This window comes from Procambarus clarkii, chromosome 39 (genome assembly GCF_040958095.1).
Source record: "Procambarus clarkii isolate CNS0578487 chromosome 39, FALCON_Pclarkii_2.0, whole genome shotgun sequence".
Classification (NCBI taxonomy): domain Eukaryota; kingdom Metazoa; phylum Arthropoda; class Malacostraca; order Decapoda; family Cambaridae; genus Procambarus; species Procambarus clarkii.
In genome coordinates, this window is record NC_091188.1 from 4166228 (window position 1) to 4184407 (window position 18180).

Consider the following 18180-nt stretch of genomic DNA (forward strand, 5'->3'; position numbering starts at 1 on the left):
TATATATATATATATATATTATATATATATATATATATACACACACACACACACACAAAACTAACCGCCATATATCTGTTGAGTTCATCCTGAGTGTCGAAGATCATGACTATAAAGGGGCTGCCGGGAACATGCTCACCCGACCACTTCACTTCCATGCGGTAGTCTCCGGGCTCTGTTGGATCGTACTTACACAAAATAGTTCGATCTTTCTGAGACTCGCGCTGCATCTCCACACGAAAGGCACCTAGTAAACACACCACAAATGTCAGAAAACTAATACAAAATTATAACCAGTTTCATGAGCATAGTATCATGCAGATGTAATTCTGTTTCAAAGTTATCGTCGATAAACACGTTTCATAACACACCTTTAGGTCCTCTGATCCTGACAGTGAGTTGGCCGGCACCAGCTCCTCTAGTGTCACAAATGAAGCGGCTCTGATATGACGCCAACACTCCATGCTCAATACCAGGGCCATAAACACGAACCTTTAGGAGCAAACGAATGTCAAGTAGTAAATATTGGCAGATCATGAGGAGTAAAACTAGCGAGTCGTATCGAAATCAGTGTAAAACTAATAAAAGGTAATACGAGGCAGATTAATACATTTATTGAGCAGGGGTAAAGACAAAATAGATTCCTTGATCAAATATGTGAGCTACCTTAGATGGGTCTGGAGCTCCAGCAACCTTAAGAGTGTAGGGTGATCCAGGTACATGCTCGCCCTCATACCTCACACTCAGAGCATGCCGTCCAGGCTCCTGTCCATAGAAGGCAACTTGTTAGCATCACATTTATTAACCGACTCACACTAATGTATCTACTTCCGTTACCCTCTTCACACTTTATTTCCTCTCCTTACTACAAAAATAATCATACATCCCTGCACTAGTAACCAAAATAATGGTCATAAATATTGTATATCTGTCCAACAAATATATTTTGCATTGTGTGTAGTACTACTAAAATCTGTCCACACACTGACGACGTATTACGATTAAATGAGGGGAGAGTGGAAGGGAGAGGAGAGTTATTATTTGGGGACAGGTACTGTAATCGGTTGGGTTATTCAGGTCATGTACATGTAAATTATTATTAATTGATGCACAAGTGACGGCACCATTCCTTCCCTCTGTCCCATCTTAGTTCCCTGCTGTCGTTTAACTTTAAGAGTGTCATATAGTCGAACTGGCTTAGTGCTTTTTCCTCATAATTACTTACCTACCGTGATTAAAGCATGTATGCTTAGGAAGAAGTGTGTGTTGTTTAGTGTGAACAAGGAGCATCATGAGGAGGTAATGCTTGCTCTCCTTCAGTCTGAATGAAATCTTTATAGCTGTCATTTTTTTTGTAAATCACACTATCATAGACTTAACTAACAGCGTAAATCGAATGCTTCCCAAAAATCCACTAGTTAACGGAATACTATATACTGTACATGGTTCGTTATAATTTATAGTTTTCAAAACTTTTAACAATAGGCATTCAGATCGTACCTGTGGTCTGATGTTGAGTGTGAAAGTGCCATCTCCGTGTTCATCTAGGTCACACAGAGCCACCTTCTGAGGCCCTGAGCAAGTGACAGTCAATTCGCCAGGACCCGCTCGCCGAGTGTCGATGAATGATTTTATTTCACTGCCGACCATCCCGTGTCGGAGGCCCTCGCCCGAGCACACTACTCTTGAGGCATCTGCTGCACTCTCTACATTGACCTTGAGTGGACAACCCCGCACCTGGCGGTCCGACCACATCACATTGAGTAAATAAGCACCAGGCACAATTGGTGTATAAACTGCCCGCCAGAGGCCTCCTCCTTGGTGTGTCAGCGAGACAGTTATGTCAGTCTTCGTGCCACTCATGGTCACGTCAGGGGCACCAGGGCCAGCTGCCGAGCCATCAATGATGAATTCTGACTGATCGCCACACCGAGCTGCAGTCAGGCCGTGACCACGGAGAGTGACTCTCGTGTGGTCGCCTGTGGATATTGGTTCGGCCCAGCCATGTACAGGCATATCTGGCAGGGGCAAATCTGCATACCACAAGCGCAGTTCATAAAGACCTTCATCTGGCGGGGTAAAGAGTAGACGTGCTCGGGAACCATTTTGGTCCATGCCTATTTCCAGTGACTGGTCATCATGGGTGACCTCACCTCGGAGTCTTCCAGGGCCTGCTTCACTCACGTCAAAGGCCAACCGTTTTTCCTCTCGAGGCGTCAACTCCAGGCGACCCTCAGCATCTTGTAGGCTTGCCCACCCACCAATGAGTCTCACACGAGCAGGGTCCACAATCTTAGGGTGGAAAGGGCTGCCTGCAACATCTCGCTTATTCCACTGGACACGCACGTCAAAGATACCCACTTCATGGGGCACATATGTTACCTGCAGATAAAAGTCAATTTTATTATGTCGTTTCAGTACTATTTTCTGATTATTAATGAAAGTCATCGTATATTATTGTACATTATCTATAAAACAATATACATGGTATGTTATTTACGGTATGAAATATGCACACAACAAAAATAAATGCCTTTTCATACAACAGTAATGACACAGAGCACACAACAAATATACATAAATCACCTGGTAAAGGCCTTCATCCTGCTTACGAACGTTGACCCGAGCTACACTGTCTGGCCCATCAACTGTAACGTGGGGCTCGCCGAGGAGGCCACGTCCATCAATGATAAAGGTGAGCGGTGTGTTGACAGCGCCGCCATCAAGTCCGGAACCCTTCACGCTGGCCAACCCTGACTCCCCAACCTCCACTGTTAGAGGTGATCCCGGCACCTTTACCAAAGAACACATTATCTTAATAGATTATACATTTCTTTAGTAAACAGGTTTCAAATATTTAGAATATAAAAACTTTGAATATGGTGTATGTAATATGCTTAATGCTTCTGATCCTCACTTAGTAGGCATCCATCAGTCTCGGGTCACTTAAACATTCTTAAATTCCACTAATGTTGTTATTATGTAGGTGTGAGCTTACCTCTTCCCCACCGTAAAGGAAGGCGACTCTGTACTGTCCTGGGGCATCAGGAACCCACTCAACAGCCTCACCCGCTGGTCCGCTCTTCACTTCCAGAGGCATCAACACTCCGGACGGGGCCACAACCTGCACCTCCAGATCAGCTATACCCGCTTCAGACTTGTCCACTGTTAAGACAAACAAATAAAGCATTCTGTAATAAGAAGTGGATTATATCATAATAAATATACTGAATCAATATTAACAAATAAAAGTTGATACAGATTTCCAGTACAGTACTTACATTTGAACAAACATGGTTCACCAACAGCAGTTACCAATTTACTGTGGTCTAGCACCACTTTGGAAGCATCGTAGGCTGTACACTGGAATGGTGAGCCCTTGACATGTTTAGTGGAGCACATTACATCTATCTTGTACGTCCCGGGGATGTGTGGAGTATATTCCGCCAGCAAGTTACCATCCTTCTGTTGATAACACTTAACTGGAACAGCCCAGTCTTGAGGCCCAGTAATCAGAACGTCGAACTCCTTTGAAGGTTGACCCAAGGTCTCTATGACGAAGGATGTGGGCTTGTTGACTCTCGCCTGGTGAAGGCCGATGCCCGTGGCTGTCACAGCATGACCAGTAGCTGGGTTACGTACACTCACTTCCAATGGCCCTCCTGCTCAACAATTTGGAAATGTTAATTATTATTTATTTATATATGTTTGAAAGAATAACAGGTGTTGGTGAACAATGAATACAGTGACAAAGATAAACACTACTAAAGACGATACTTGGACCTGTGGTACAATCCTGAACCAAGAACAGAAACCACAACACCTCCAATAAAATTATATTGCAAATTAACCATGCATAGTGAACATAAAAACGAAGAAAAAAAAGGAGAGAGAGATGGACAGAGACAGACCCGAGCACTGCCAGATACCCCCTTGTGGTGTGTGTGTGTGTGTGTGTGTGTGTGTGTGTGTGTGTTATATATTATATATATATTAAATTAATGTCTCACTTTACAGCAAGAGGAGTCTGTATCAGGAAATAACGAGGCACAGGACAGTAGTAGTCACACACCTTGAACTGGGACGCCATTGTAGCGTATATCCAGCTTGTGTGGTATGGGAGCCCTGGGGTAGAAGAGCACCTTGTACAGACCACCGCCGAGGTCCCTGATGGAGTGCTTCACATCCTGGCCGGCAGCCCGTACGCCCACAGACAGTGTTCCACGCCCAGCGCCTGCACAAAAATGTACATTTTACATACAATGATCCAAATAATGTCAAATGACCATCAAAACAATATTTATAAAGGCACAAACATTAATGTGCAGGTCATCAAGTACTGTACAGTAATATTTTTATGAGAATTTCACACATGTTATACTACAAACCTATTAAGGAACTCTGATGAATTTCCCATCCTTCTACTTAACTGCAATGATGAGTTAAGAGCAGCACAGTCTACACCAGTCTGGAGACTTTACTAACTAGTGTAGTTAACTACCACAATGGAAAAATAAACTAGTTGATAACTTTCTACCTCGCCATTTGTTTTCCGATTTGAAAAATACTGATCGATCGAAACTTTATCAGTCTCCCAGTCTAGTGTCCTTAATGAGGAATGGAGCATGTTACTCCGTGTGACTGACCTGAGGCTGGAGCAAGTTACCCCGTGACTGACCTGAGCCAGGAGCATGTTACCCCGTGTGACTGACCTGAGGCGTCCACCTTAAGTGCACACTCGTGTGTAGAGAAGCAGTCTCCTGCAGGCTGGAGGGCGACCCTACGAGGGTCGGCGGCCTCCACAGTGTAAGGTGTGCCGGTGATGGGGGCGCCCTGATGCAGCACTGCCACGCCGTACGACCCAACCTGTTCAAATCAACACTCCATTACAGTACCACAAAAATAAAAGATTAAAATCATTGCCTTGCTTGATTGACGTGACAATTTTCTATGAATTTTTATCTTAGCATTATACACTTTCATTACAGGTGAGTCCTTTTGTTTTGTCCATGGCTGTGTCCAATCTCTCTGCTAACAAATGTACCCTATATATCATTGGATTTGATTTTGTATTTTTGCCGCCGGAGGCGGCTAGTTCATTGTGCACCCCATACTTATCCTGTGAGCGGTAGCGCAAAAAGCATTACAGAGGGCACAAAAGGTCTCTATTAGACCTCAATTTAGATTATTACATAAACAATAGTTTCAGTGTTATCCCGTCTCTGGCTATAGCCGTGTTCCGTTAGACGTGTCCTATCTTAGAATATGGCTCTGTAACCTCACCTGGTCGGCCCGGTATTCAGCGCGATGCAGACCACTACGGAGTTTGACAAGCCTGGCGGGGACCTGCCCACCATCAGGGCCTGTGACACGGATGTCAAGTTCCCCGTCAAGACCCTTGGTGTCCACTGTGAAGGACGCCGTGCTGCCGGTCACCACCTGCGGTACAGAGGTCACTCGTTATTAAGGCAAGTATCTGTCTGGTTCCACTACACCTAATTCAGTTGTTTCTAGTTTCTAAGGCAACGTTTACATTTACCATCTTTCTTTCTCACCTGCTTAAGTCCGTCTCCCTTTGCTGTCACCATCTGGCTCTCTTTACGCTGTAGGTGCCGTACCTCTCGAGGCTCCAGCTCTCGGACGTCACACTTGAAGGGTGACCCTAAAGAGAGCAATTGTGTAATCAAAGGATGAAATGTGATCCACGAAGCCTCAAGAGTAGAAAATATTTCAAGATCATAATCCAATATTCTGTTAAAATAAGGAATAATCGTACGGAATAATCCAATATTCCGTACCTGTTTTGATTACTATCTTTACTAACCAAGAACATCCTCTTCGTTGAAGGTGATATTGACGAAGTGTGGAATAGGCTCATGTGGGGTAAATGTGACGTCATAAAGACCACGTGACCTGGCGGCGACCTCTGCCCTGACCGAGGCCTTGGCGGTGGTCACTACCAGCTCCAACGTGCCCTCGCCCGCCTGAGAGGCGTCCACCGTAAACGTCACCGGCCGGTTCACCTGCAAAAGGATGATTACAAGTTCTGCGAGTTGTGTGATTGAAGCACAGTAATGAACCACCGCCACACCAACTGTGTGTGCGTGTGCGTGCGGAAAACCACATTGAAATATAAAAAACTATAACGTTTTCAACCGTTAGCTACTATAGTTAGGGTCTTCTTCAGTAGCATAGCTACTGAAGAACTACAGTAGCCACACACACACCTCACTATTTTGATTGATACTAACAATAGTGGTTGTGAGAACGTTTTACTCATTTCCCATCAACCTCTCACCTTACACGTGGTTAAGATCAGGCTGTGTGTAGACTCAGTACCAAATGTTTGCAAGTTTTTGAACATGCTGACAGAAATGAATGACGTTCAACAGTAATTTAACTATTCAAAGATAATTGTCATTTACGTTATTGTATCCAATAAGTTAAATTTTATGCAACTGGACGGGTGAACACCCTAGCCTCGCCCTTGGTCAGGTTGACTCATAAAAATAAACTTGTGAGACCAGGTTGTTGCCAATCTTTAATTCAGATTTCTTTGCACCTTTGTGTTTATGACCTTAATGCTACATTGTTTATGTTGCTGAAAAGAAGGACTTGTTGACATTGTGTGTGGAGAACACTGACTGGACCCTCTGTTCCTCCTGGCCACTGGTGCCTGTTTACAGACTACTGGGTCCTTCCAACTCCCCCGAAGCCTAGATACACAGCAGGCCAGCTCTGTCCTCGGTAACACCTCGCTTGACCCAATGTTCACATCTGCAAGAGCTTCACCCGGGTAAATATTACTTTTAGCAATTTAAGGCAATAAATACGATTTAATTTTTAGCATACAGTAGTTCTGAACACCTCAAAAGGTGTTTTAAAATAAAGTTTCAATTACAATTATAATTTGAGATCATTTGTGGAGGTGCTGGGCGCAGCTGCACTATATGCACAATAATTGACCTGAGTCTGAAACGTATGTGCAAATGAGATGATGACAATGGATCAAACAAGTCGTCCTGACAAGGACACCGAAATATTCCTCAGACCTGTCAAACTGTACAGCAGGTCACAGGTTACGGCCGTCTCCTCCTACACTACTCTCGGGTGCAAGAGTGACCTTATGACCCGCGCTGTAGTGGGCAGGCAGCCGCATGCAGCGCATGGCATGCATTGTTGTTTAATACTACGGTAATGCAACTGACCTTAGAGTGGTCGAGGCCGGTGACCTGCACCTTGGTGACATCATAGATGTTGCAGGTGAAGGGCGAGCCACCGACGCTCTCGCCATCCATGATGACATTGATGGTGTGCGGGCCCACCTCCAGCGGCTGGAACTCTGCCGTCATCTTCTTGGGCAGCTCACCGCACAGCTTGACCGGCACGTGCGCTCCTGACGGCGATGTAACCTGCCCACACAATATCATTTGACTTTTCAAAAGGTAATCAAAATAGGTTTTATATACACGACCATATACATGAGTGTGACAGATATGAAGAGAACGCGAGACTTGCTGAATTTAGGGCGTGAACTGACCTGGACGAGGCAGTCGGTGACGTCGGCGGTGCGCGGGTCCACTGTGATGACTGCGGCCCGCGCCAGGGAGGACATCTTGAGCCCCGCGCCGGACACCACCACCTGACTGCTGTCACTCACACGACACTTGAACGGTGACCCTGTCAGGACACCAGTATGCGTTAGCGCGCAACCTAGCCCTGGCAAGTGTTACGTGTGTGTTGGGGGGAGTGGGCAAGTGTTGTGCATACCGTGTATCAGTGCTATACAGACATAGTTGATGAGAGCTGATGTATCTCATACATTAATGAAGTGTGTCAATGACTGGGTTAGCACGACTCTGCCCCAACTCGTAGGCATATACCTTGCCACTGAATTTACAAGTAGAATTATAAAACGCGACTCACAGAGTGCACTCTTGGTATTGAAAGCCCATAGTAGTAGCACCCAGAAAATAATCAGATATTCAAACAAATGACTGCCAAATTAAACAGGTTTGAGATTAAATTCCTCTGGATACCAATGCATGTTAGCATCTCAAAGCACGACACTGTTGACTTGCTTGCAAAGATAGCCTGCAGCAAACTAGTTTCATAAATTAATATAGGTACAGTATTTCATTAGCAGTGACAAAGAAAATGAAACGAATATCTGATAATTTTACTGATCTAACAAATTCACAAATACCTGAAAGCTGTGCCATTAAATATTATGATTAGTAGGAACAGACATTTATATACGGAACTAATATGGCAAGAACTCGGCAATGCGAAGTAATAAGAGGCCAGAATACGTCAGGGATACAGACGTATTTGACAGCTCTAAACAAACTCAAGTGCAACACACCATGTGTTAACTAGGCAAGAGGAAAACATGCACTCCCTTGAAACATTACCTTGTAGAATGTCCCATATTGCCTGACTTCCGACCCCAGGGTTGAGATCTGCGCATCTCTGTAAAATCTATCCGAATTCGCCATTTCGTTGCATGTTTTTCCATGTGGGCGCGTGCTTGTGTTTGCTTGTGTGCTCATGCGAGTGTGTATGGAGGGGGGGGGGGGAGACTTACCGTGAAGGGGTACCCCAGGCAGGTCCGTCTGGGACAACCTGCGGACCAAACTCTTGAACATGATGGCTGCCTCCAGGTCCTCCCGGCTATATATCTTCTTATTTCCGCTTCCTAGCGTCACTTATACCCATTTATCAACCAAATTCCGCTTAACCACGTTCTTCGCGACGCGCGTTTGCACACTCATATCTAATACGATAACACGACACTTAAGGTGGCGCTGTGCATGTCGTTTCCTCAGGTTAAGCACCACTGGGTCTGTCTAGTGAGTGGATTGGCGTTACGTCCTTGGTTATGGGCACCTCAGCATGCCAAATAATAACCACCCATCTTCCGGCAGGGTATGCAGTCATACCCAGTACTTGTGGGGACGGGACGCGCCGACATGCCCGCCCCTCACTTGAAGAAAGGACACTCCTGTGTCACACTACCTAGCAGCTCAGGGGCAGCCGGCGCCTCTCCAAGTCTGGCTTCACATCCATTAAATCAGGTGAAAACTTGTACACAGTCAACACACCACCAGGACCACTCGTCAACTGAATGGTAAACAAAATAATAGGGGTGGGGGGGGAGGGGCGGTGAATGTGAAGTGCTTGGGGGTATATGTGGGGGAGAGGGGGAAGAAGGTTGGGTGGGGGGGGGGGGGAATACACGGACAATGGGTCAGGTGTGGTAGACAGACCACCAGTGTTGTGGCTGTGGCCAAACCGTCACTTCCACGATAAAATCAGATTTATCTGCGTGTATCATTAGCTCTGTTGACATCACACCTGTCCTTCCTCACCTGCACTCAATGTATATATAAAACAAAGCAAAAACCAGTTCAGTTTTGTCGAATTACCAAAGCAACTTATCAACAGTATTCAGCTATACACGACATTAATAAATAATAACACCGCAGGATCCTGAGCCAGTAGCAGTGTTGGTGGGTTTACACGAGTAAACCAGGATGGTTATGTATACAACACTTTTGTTGTCTGTTCTCTGGCTTACACTGTACACCCACGCTACGAGGTCATCTAGACTTGTGTCAGTGTCAGGACTCGGCTCCCGTAACCCCATACGAGCTCCCGTGACCCCTCCACAATCTCCCATGTCTCCCCCCCTTCCTCGTCAAAATATTTAGGTCCCCACTTTCTAAATAAAAAACTGACAAGTATCGTAGCACATCTGTTTTAAGTCTAGCCCTCTGAGTGTCGTTTCTCTGCCCGTATGATAACCAGGATAGCATATCTGCAACCCCCCCCCCCTCCGTAGTGGCAGGTATCTGGTTATCAGCTTATCATGGCTCTATCTCATTGTTTTTTTGTTCCCATACACTGATATATTTAGGGTAATTTTTGTGCTGAGGACACTTATTTTTGTGTAACTTTTGTCTATATGCTCACATCCCAGGCGTGATTATTCACCCAAGGTGTTAACATTCTCCTTGATCTAGCACGAACATTCACAAGATGCCGTGCCGCCAACATTCGTGTTCACAAGCAAGGCACTTGTCACTCACCTGGAACAGGCAAGCCATTGAACTTGACCGAGAGTGTATGGACGGCGGCCTCCTTGGGCTTGAAATTCACCCGGAACCTGGCATGACCTTCAGACTGGACGTAGTTGGGGACGTTGCGACCATTCACCGACACGATGATCTCCAGGTTGCCAGCGCCGGCCTGCGACGCGTCGACTGTGGCCCAACACAACGCATACATTAAATTACAATTTCCAGACAGACACAATAACGTGGCTGAAACAGTGAGGCACCAGCCTCGTACATCTGAAAATAAAGGCCAGGACATTTCGGTCCATCTTGGACCATTATCAAGGACGGAGCGAAACGTCGTCACTTCCTTTGTTTTCAGATGTGTGGATATAGTGTCTTAATAACTATCTCTTACTAAAAGGCTCATTTCTCTGTGTTCACTAGCATCAATAATTCTTGTTTATTATACGGGTATTGCAAATAATATAGAGATATCAGTAAACAAAAAAAACGATAATTATGAAGACTGACTGGAGAAGTAGACGGGCTTAGCGACGATACCCGTGGCGACTTCGGTGACCCTGACTTTGGTGGCGTCGTAGGCCTTGACGAGGAAGGGCGACCCTGGCACCAACATCCCCGCCACCCGCACCTCCACGCTGTGGTCACCTGCAGCAACACGACACAAGTAGTAAATAAACACACACAGCCCTCTAATGCCAGAAACACTAACACTGAAATATGTTTTCCATTGTTTTGCTCCACAGGAAAGGAAGGCGTGAAATTGGAGCGCCAATTGGCCCAGTTACCCAGTAACGTGATCACTGTGACAGTGTCTCGTATCATTTTAAAACTAAAGGACAAAAGTTCAAATGTGTAACTATTAGAATTGTTATATTTGTGACAAGATTTCAGAAATAAAATAAATTCTTTGATTTTGAATGAATAATGATGTGGAGGAGGTGCACAACTGACCGACTTCAGTGGGGGTGTACTCCACCAGGAGTTTACCCTCGTCGTTGGTAGAGACGCGGGGCTCCAGGTTTTGGCGGGACGGAGACAACACCTTCACCTCCAGCTGCTCCTCACTTGCCTGCACCCACAGAATACGACACAAAACATTAACTCTAGCGCTTTGTGACACAGTGACAAGTTTCATATGGTTCTTGTTCAGAATTACATCATATTTTAAATACAAGAACTTGAGAAAAGCAAAATTGTGATAAAGCAAACAGATATATACTTGTGATTGAATCTTTAAGAGATTGTCCCTTGTATTCTTTTGTTATGAACTAGACGATGAAGAGACGTTATGAGCCGACCTGAGAGTCGACAGTGAAGGTTGCCGGCAGGTCGACGGGGACCTTCTCCAGTCCGGTGCCAGCCACCGTCACTCGCGACACGTCCACCACCTCGCACGAGAACGGCGAGCCCGGCACGTTCTCCCCGTTAAACTTGAGCTCCACCACATGTGGCTTGGCTTCTTTGGGAGTGAAGGAAATGGCGTAGACATGATTGCCCTGAGCCTGGGCGCTGGTGGGGACCTGACCATTGTTGACAGTCACCTCCAGGTTTCCTGGTCCAGCATTATTCGTCTCCACTGCGGGACATAACCATAACTTGGGTTAACTCTGTACTGCTGCTATTGAACTCAGAATTTATTAATGATGGATTTGTTGTTAGTTTACACCAAATTTGATATTCCACAAATAACTACAAATGCGTGGTAGCATTTTGACGACAATTAGATTTTAATCTAGTGCGGGAGTAATAGAAACTTACCAAGAAAAGTGACAGGCTTGGCGACCATGCCACGATCAACTGGGCGAACCTTGATGGCCGACACGTCGTACACCTTACAGCTGAAGGGGGAGCCAGGGATCTCCTCGCCGCCGTACGCCACGTGGATTCTATGCTCGCCAGCATTGCGAGGTGCAAACTCCACTCTGAAGGTGTGATCGCCGTTGTCGCGGATCTGCGATGCCACGGTGAGTCCATTGGGGCCTATACAGACGCGGCCCAGTTAGTGTGGCCCTATGCTACGCCGGGGTTGGTGGTGGGCAAGAATGCCTGGGGCATCAGTTTGGGGGAAGGGGGCCTTGTGGGCACATGAGCAGGTAAGGATACAGGTAAAGGAGCTGGCAGATATGGGCACAGGTAGACAGGCAGTCTCAGTTAACAACATTACAGGTATTATGAGGATGGTGGATAAAGCAGGACCGGGAGAAGGCTGGGGTGTAATTATCACAGCTAGCAAACTTGGTTATTTTTTCCAGCCAGGGATGGTAAGACAGTGGCGGAGGAACACGGGATGGAGAGAGGACGCCTGGCATAACATACCAGTTAATGTTAGGCTAGGAGGAAGATACTGGATGCCATAGGTCAGGTTAACACGGTCATTTCAGGGGCACACATGGTCAATGGTCATTAAGAGATTCATCTTTAGGTAACTACTGTTTGTCAAAATAAACTTTGTCACTCATGAAAAAAAAGGCAAGTCTGAGTATGAGCCACCTCGAAGTCTCTCTGCGTCGTGCGCACGTCCCGCGTCTGAAAGAAAAAGAGTCATTGGCGGATAATGTAAGTCAGACTGGTAGTGGGTGGTCGTGTGTCATGAAGCGGCACGAGAGCAGCCATCACCTCCTCACGGTCAATACGCTAGGCAAGCCACACCCACCACGCACCACCACCACCACAACTAACGTGTACTCCTATAAACAGCGGGTTTAAACCATGCTCACCGGGAAGGTTAAATGTAGCTAGTGCAAAAAAAAATATAAAATAAAAGTCATGCAAGAGTGCGACAAATTCGAGGCCTTCCTCAGGCGTGGAGGGGGGTGAGGAAGGGCGGCCGTGCCTCGCCACACCCATGCCAAGGCTATAAGCTAAGTGGTAGAAACAAGGGTTAGTACTGTTAGTAAGCGCGCTGGTGTTTTCTCGAGCGTCCTGAAAAGGAAATACATGTGTGAGGAAACAAATTAGAAAACGGAACGGAAATGATAGAAAACCAACACAGAAATAATATTTCAGTGTAAACCGGAAATGAAGACCTTCCTGAATGGTCGGAAAAGTTATATTAGATAACTATGTGCATAACCACTTAATGAATACTGACAGCACAGCATTAGTCGAAGTAAGTTTTTTTTTTTTAATGTAATGTGACATGCAAAATACAGAACATGTGAATTAGAACGTAATTTTCCCCCCCAAAATATCACTTTACAGAAGAGGGTTCAGAAGTTATCATTTAGTATCAAAACAGATCCAAAACTCAAGAGGTATATACTCTTTATATATATAACAAATTTGTTAGGCAAAGACCGCCAAGTTGGGCCCAAGGATGCCACGGAGTTTGCACCATCGTAGTACAGTATTTATATGTCATTTGCTGAAGTTAAATCTCACACCAGAAGAAAAGTAATAATCTAGAATCTGGAGAAGAGACTCGAGACAGTGTTAGTGCCAACTGCGGTGGTCTGCGACCCGTCCGACGGACTCTAAAAGAGTCATTCATCGCTGTTATGTGTCTTGAGGTCATTTGTCAGTGTAGAACAGAAACTGAAGAGGTGGTTCTCAAGAGGCTTGTAGTTGTAATATGCCAACTAATTGCAATCTAATTATCTGCAGATAGATGACAATCGAGCAATCTTGAGCTGACAAGATTTGTGAAACTTTCACACAAACAAGGAAAGTTTGTGCATTTTACCCAGTGTAGGGTATGAATACTGTATATACGGTATTGATGTAATGACCGCTTACCCTGCCGTAATAACCGCGGCCTCTATTGTAATAACCCAATGTTCCCCAGTATTAATCCTGTTATCTTGTGATCTCTCATAATCGTACTATACGCTCTCTGTTGTACATCTCTGTCTCTTCACTCAATACCCCAGCTTAACACTGTTACAGTCCAGTATGACCCCTCACTGGACGGCCACGTATGTAAGAGGAATATTAAATGAGGAAGATACACCAAGGACAAGGGTTATTAGTAAAAAAAAAACAATAACAAAACACATTTACACTGCCACCACCTTCCCGACCAACCATACCTGAATGTGTCAATCACCGATCCCCCAGGAAGGCAAGGAATCAGTAACCATGGGACTCCGGGTAATATGAATTTCAGAAATAAATTTTGGAAAATTAGTTTATGTAATTTACGTTACTTATTTGAATCCAAGGGCAACTTTAGTATCTATTAATAGTAGGAGAACATGGGGGCTTCCAATACAACACCTAAAAATGACAAAGTAGCAAAATATATCAAAGGGGAGTTAAGTGAATACCACTGGACAAGCTATACAATTTATTTTATGAAACATGTAAATTAAGACAATTTGAACACATAACCTATTCTATTTCCCTAGAGGCATAATGGATATTTACCGAGGACACAAAACTCAAGTGCACTATACCTTAAATACCCGCACCACGGCCAAGATGTTGATGGCTGCCCTCAGTCCCGAGGATACGGGCGTGCGGCCCTGTTCCTAATACACTCCCAAGACACACTAATGAAATTTAGTTTTTCCAACCTATTGCTGGGAAGGATTACTCCTCCCACCATCTACTACAGCCCCAGGGCTCCACCCATTATTTTGGCCCTGGCCAACCATTTAACACGTAGGCCTGAGGTCCCTACTCCTATCTTAGAGGAGACAGGCTTGAACATAAATTATCAGTTTTGTAAACATTGCTCGCAGGTGTCTGGGCTCCATAGACGCGCCTTGTCCCCCTTCTCTAGCTGGGGAGAGCTGACTCAATCTTCAGAAATTCATGTAGCTTTCCACGACAGATCAGTGAAGGTGATTGGCCTGAGATAAGGGCCAAGTCCTTATTGGCCCTAGAGAGCCAGACCTCAGGCCTACGTGTTAAATGGTTGGCCAGGGCCAAAATAATGGGTGGAGCCCTGGGGCTGTAGTAGATGGTGGGAGGAGTAATCCTTCCCAGCAATAGGTTGGAAAAACTAAATTTCATTAGTGTGTCTTGGGAGTGTATTAGGAACAGGGCCGCACGCCCGTATCCTCGGGACTGAGGGCAGCCATCAACATCTTGGCCGTGGTGCGGGTATTTAAGGTATAGTGCACTTGAGTTTTGTGTCCTCGGTAAATATCCATTGTGCCTCTAGGGAAATAGAATAGGTTATGTGTTCAAATTGTCTTAATTTACATGTTTCATAAAATAAATTGTATAGCTTGTCCAGTGGTATTCACTTAACTCCCCTTTGATATATTTTGCTACTTTGTCATTTTTAGGTGTTGTATTGGAAGCCCCCATGTTCTCCTACTATTAATAGATACTAAAGTTGCCCTTGGATTCAAATAAGTAACGTAAATTACATAAACTAATTTTCCAAAATTTATTTCTGAAATTCATATTACCCGGAGTCCCATGGTTACTGATTCCTTGCCTTCCTGGGGGATCGGTGATTGACACATTCAGGTATGGTTGGTCGGGAAGGTGGTGGCAGTGTAAATGTGTTTTGTTATTGTTTTTTTTTACTAATAACCCTTGTCCTTGGTGTATCTTCCTCATTTAATATTCCTCTTACATACGTGGCCGTCCAGTGAGGGGTCATACTGGACTGTAACAGTGTTAAGCTGGGGTATTGAGTGAAGAGACAGAGATGTACAACAGAGAGCGTATAGTACGATTATGAGAGATCACAAGATAACAGGATTAATACTGGGGAACATTGGGTTATTACAATAGAGGCCGCGGTTATTACGGCAGGGTAAGCGGTCATTACAATGGTGGCAGCGGTGGGATGAGAGGGGGTGGAGAGGGAAATATCTGAGTGGGGAATTGAGTGGGAGAAGCCAAGGTATCCACGACCACCCTACCCTCAGGTCAACCTCTTGACCCTGACAAATGGGCGACAGGGGGGGGGGGGGAAGAGGAGGAGACGAATGACGGCCAAGGGGAGGGGAGAAGGAAGGAGGAGAGAGGGAGAAGGAAAGGAGGGGAGAAGGGGAGGGAAAAGAGGGGAGAAGGGAGAACCAATGATCTGAGCCCCAGATCATTACATTGACACAAAATGTAAAACTTACTCAGTGTACTGTATATACATCACAAACACGGATCACAGCAAACTGTGTATACATTTAAATACACGCTATCATAAATATAAACGAGTATTTCAGAAACTCGTACCAAATGACATTCGCAAACTGTGCGGAAGATTGAAATCCGAAACACGCCTCTGTAAACAATAATCTAAATATTAAACATTAAAAACATTTGACAGCCGTGAAGTGTAGAGCGACACATTGACACCGTCAATACCACGCTGACACTGGAAATGACCCCACACTCACATTAACACACACACAGAGGGTTCCTCTACGCTGGCATCTTCAGATAAATTTACCAGAACAGACACCAAGGAGACGTTCGGAAAGTTGCTGGAAGGCCAGTCAAGTTGTCTTCCGCACAAAAAATTTATGTTTTTTTATTAAATATTTAAAAGCATCAGACATCATATACTTTTGGATTTCGATTACAATTACGTAATAAGACTAATCAAACCAGAGGGAATGAAGATTAGTGGCCTAAGAGGCTCACACAGCCTTTCGAAATTCTGGACCCCGAGGCCCGGCCTAGGACCAAGGTGTGGCTCCAGGCTGGGCTCGGGAAGTAGAACTGCCGAAATCCTCTCCAAGTACACTAGGAATAGGATAAACCCTACTACCAACTCTTAAAGAACTCCACTCATCATCTCTCCATTATGATATGTCATAGCTCACCGAGACCCTTTACATTAATCCTGTATGGATTAATGTAAAGTCCTTCATACAACATAGCACTCAAACCAATACACCATCCTCCTCCTGTAGTTTCCATAGGACTACTTGTGAGGAACAGTGTCAAACACACACACACTCACAATCGAGGAAGATGCAGTCTGTTCAGTCCTCTCTTTCCTATTTGATTGCTGTCATCTTGTAGAACACATTGGTTACGTAGGACTTTCCATCGGTGAATGCATGTCGATGTTTGGAAACAAAACATCTACTTGTTCTCGAACAATTCTTCTAATCAGTCTCTCAAAGACTTGGCAGAAAGTAAGTTCATTCATGTGTTTGCTGAAAATGCTAAACTGGCGAGAACGATCAAAATAGAAGAGATTTGCAATACATTGCAAAAAAGTCAGTAGAGTTAAATACAAATAATTGTAAAGTGACTAAAACAGAAACTGAAACCAAGTAGGCCAAGAAGATAATACACAATGAAGGGGGAACCACTTTCCTGAATCAAGCAAAGAAGAATACCTAGAAGCAGATACAATACCCAGTGATACCCCAGAAGCACACATGAATAGCATATCAACAACATATTCGAATCTTGTAAGTATCAGAATAGCATTCGCCAAACTAAATAAGACATTCATTCGTAAGATTTAGTATGCAGCACCGACAGTGTCCACCTCAAAAAAAAAAAGATCCATAAATTTGAATAAGTACAGAGACATGCACCAAAGGCTTGACCCAAGACCACGTGGAATAGGGTATGAAGAAAGGCTGAAGAAGATAGGAGAAAATACCTGGAGGAATTGACAGGGGGTAGCAATGGAGGTAATCTTTACAATGAACAACATTGTAACAAGACGACACAAGTGGAAGTTAGAGTCACGGAAGAACTAGACATATTATGAAAAACATCTCTAGTATGAGAGTAGGAAAATAGTGACGTAGATGAGATGGTAGTAGATGACAAACGTCATCCGCAATTTTAAAAGTAGACATAAGAGAATAGTACTTCGTGAGTAATTTTATCAATCTAGGAAGCGGGATCCCTACAGTTGAAGCTCGATATTGCAGATACAAATAGGTGCGCCTGCACGCTCTCTTCTCTCGTTTCTCCTCCCTCCCTTTCTCTCCCTCCCTCCCCCTCTCTTTCTTTCTCTCTTTCTCTCTCATTTCAGTCCATTAAAATTCACCATATAATTACTTCAAATTCTAAGCTAATTGTTACTCAATTTATATAAAAAATATAAGTGCTTTAGACTGCTTAGTCCAGCCATTATTGTAACGATTTGAATTAGTAATGAAAACGTTTCTAATTCTAATTCGTAATGAGATGAGGGAGGAGGATTTCGTTAAAGAAATGTTAAAGC

At 44.6% G+C, this 18180-nt stretch overlaps 1 protein-coding gene across 2 annotated transcripts in view; it reads right to left on the minus strand.

Annotated features, from left to right (window-relative positions):
• LOC138372731 (filamin-C-like) overlaps positions 1-18180 on the minus strand; it is a 62404-nt gene that overhangs the window by 1486 nt on the left and 42738 nt on the right. For both annotated transcript variants that reach the window (XM_069338325.1, XM_069338326.1), the window contains 19 exons: positions 11844-12065; positions 11384-11661; positions 11037-11154; positions 10593-10730; positions 10092-10265; positions 7541-7680; positions 7209-7412; positions 5825-6023; positions 5556-5662; positions 5284-5439; positions 4713-4866; positions 4073-4234; positions 3282-3662; positions 2999-3165; positions 2587-2793; positions 1501-2382; positions 667-765; positions 372-492; positions 66-247 (listed from right to left, as the gene is read on the minus strand). In XM_069338325.1, the coding sequence (XP_069194426.1) occupies positions 66-247; positions 372-492; positions 667-765; positions 1501-2382; positions 2587-2793; positions 2999-3165; positions 3282-3662; positions 4073-4234; positions 4713-4866; positions 5284-5439; positions 5556-5662; positions 5825-6023; positions 7209-7412; positions 7541-7680; positions 10092-10265; positions 10593-10730; positions 11037-11154; positions 11384-11661; positions 11844-12065 (4091 nt within the window). The remainder of the gene's footprint in view (positions 1-65; positions 248-371; positions 493-666; positions 766-1500; positions 2383-2586; positions 2794-2998; positions 3166-3281; positions 3663-4072; positions 4235-4712; positions 4867-5283; positions 5440-5555; positions 5663-5824; positions 6024-7208; positions 7413-7540; positions 7681-10091; positions 10266-10592; positions 10731-11036; positions 11155-11383; positions 11662-11843; positions 12066-18180) is intronic.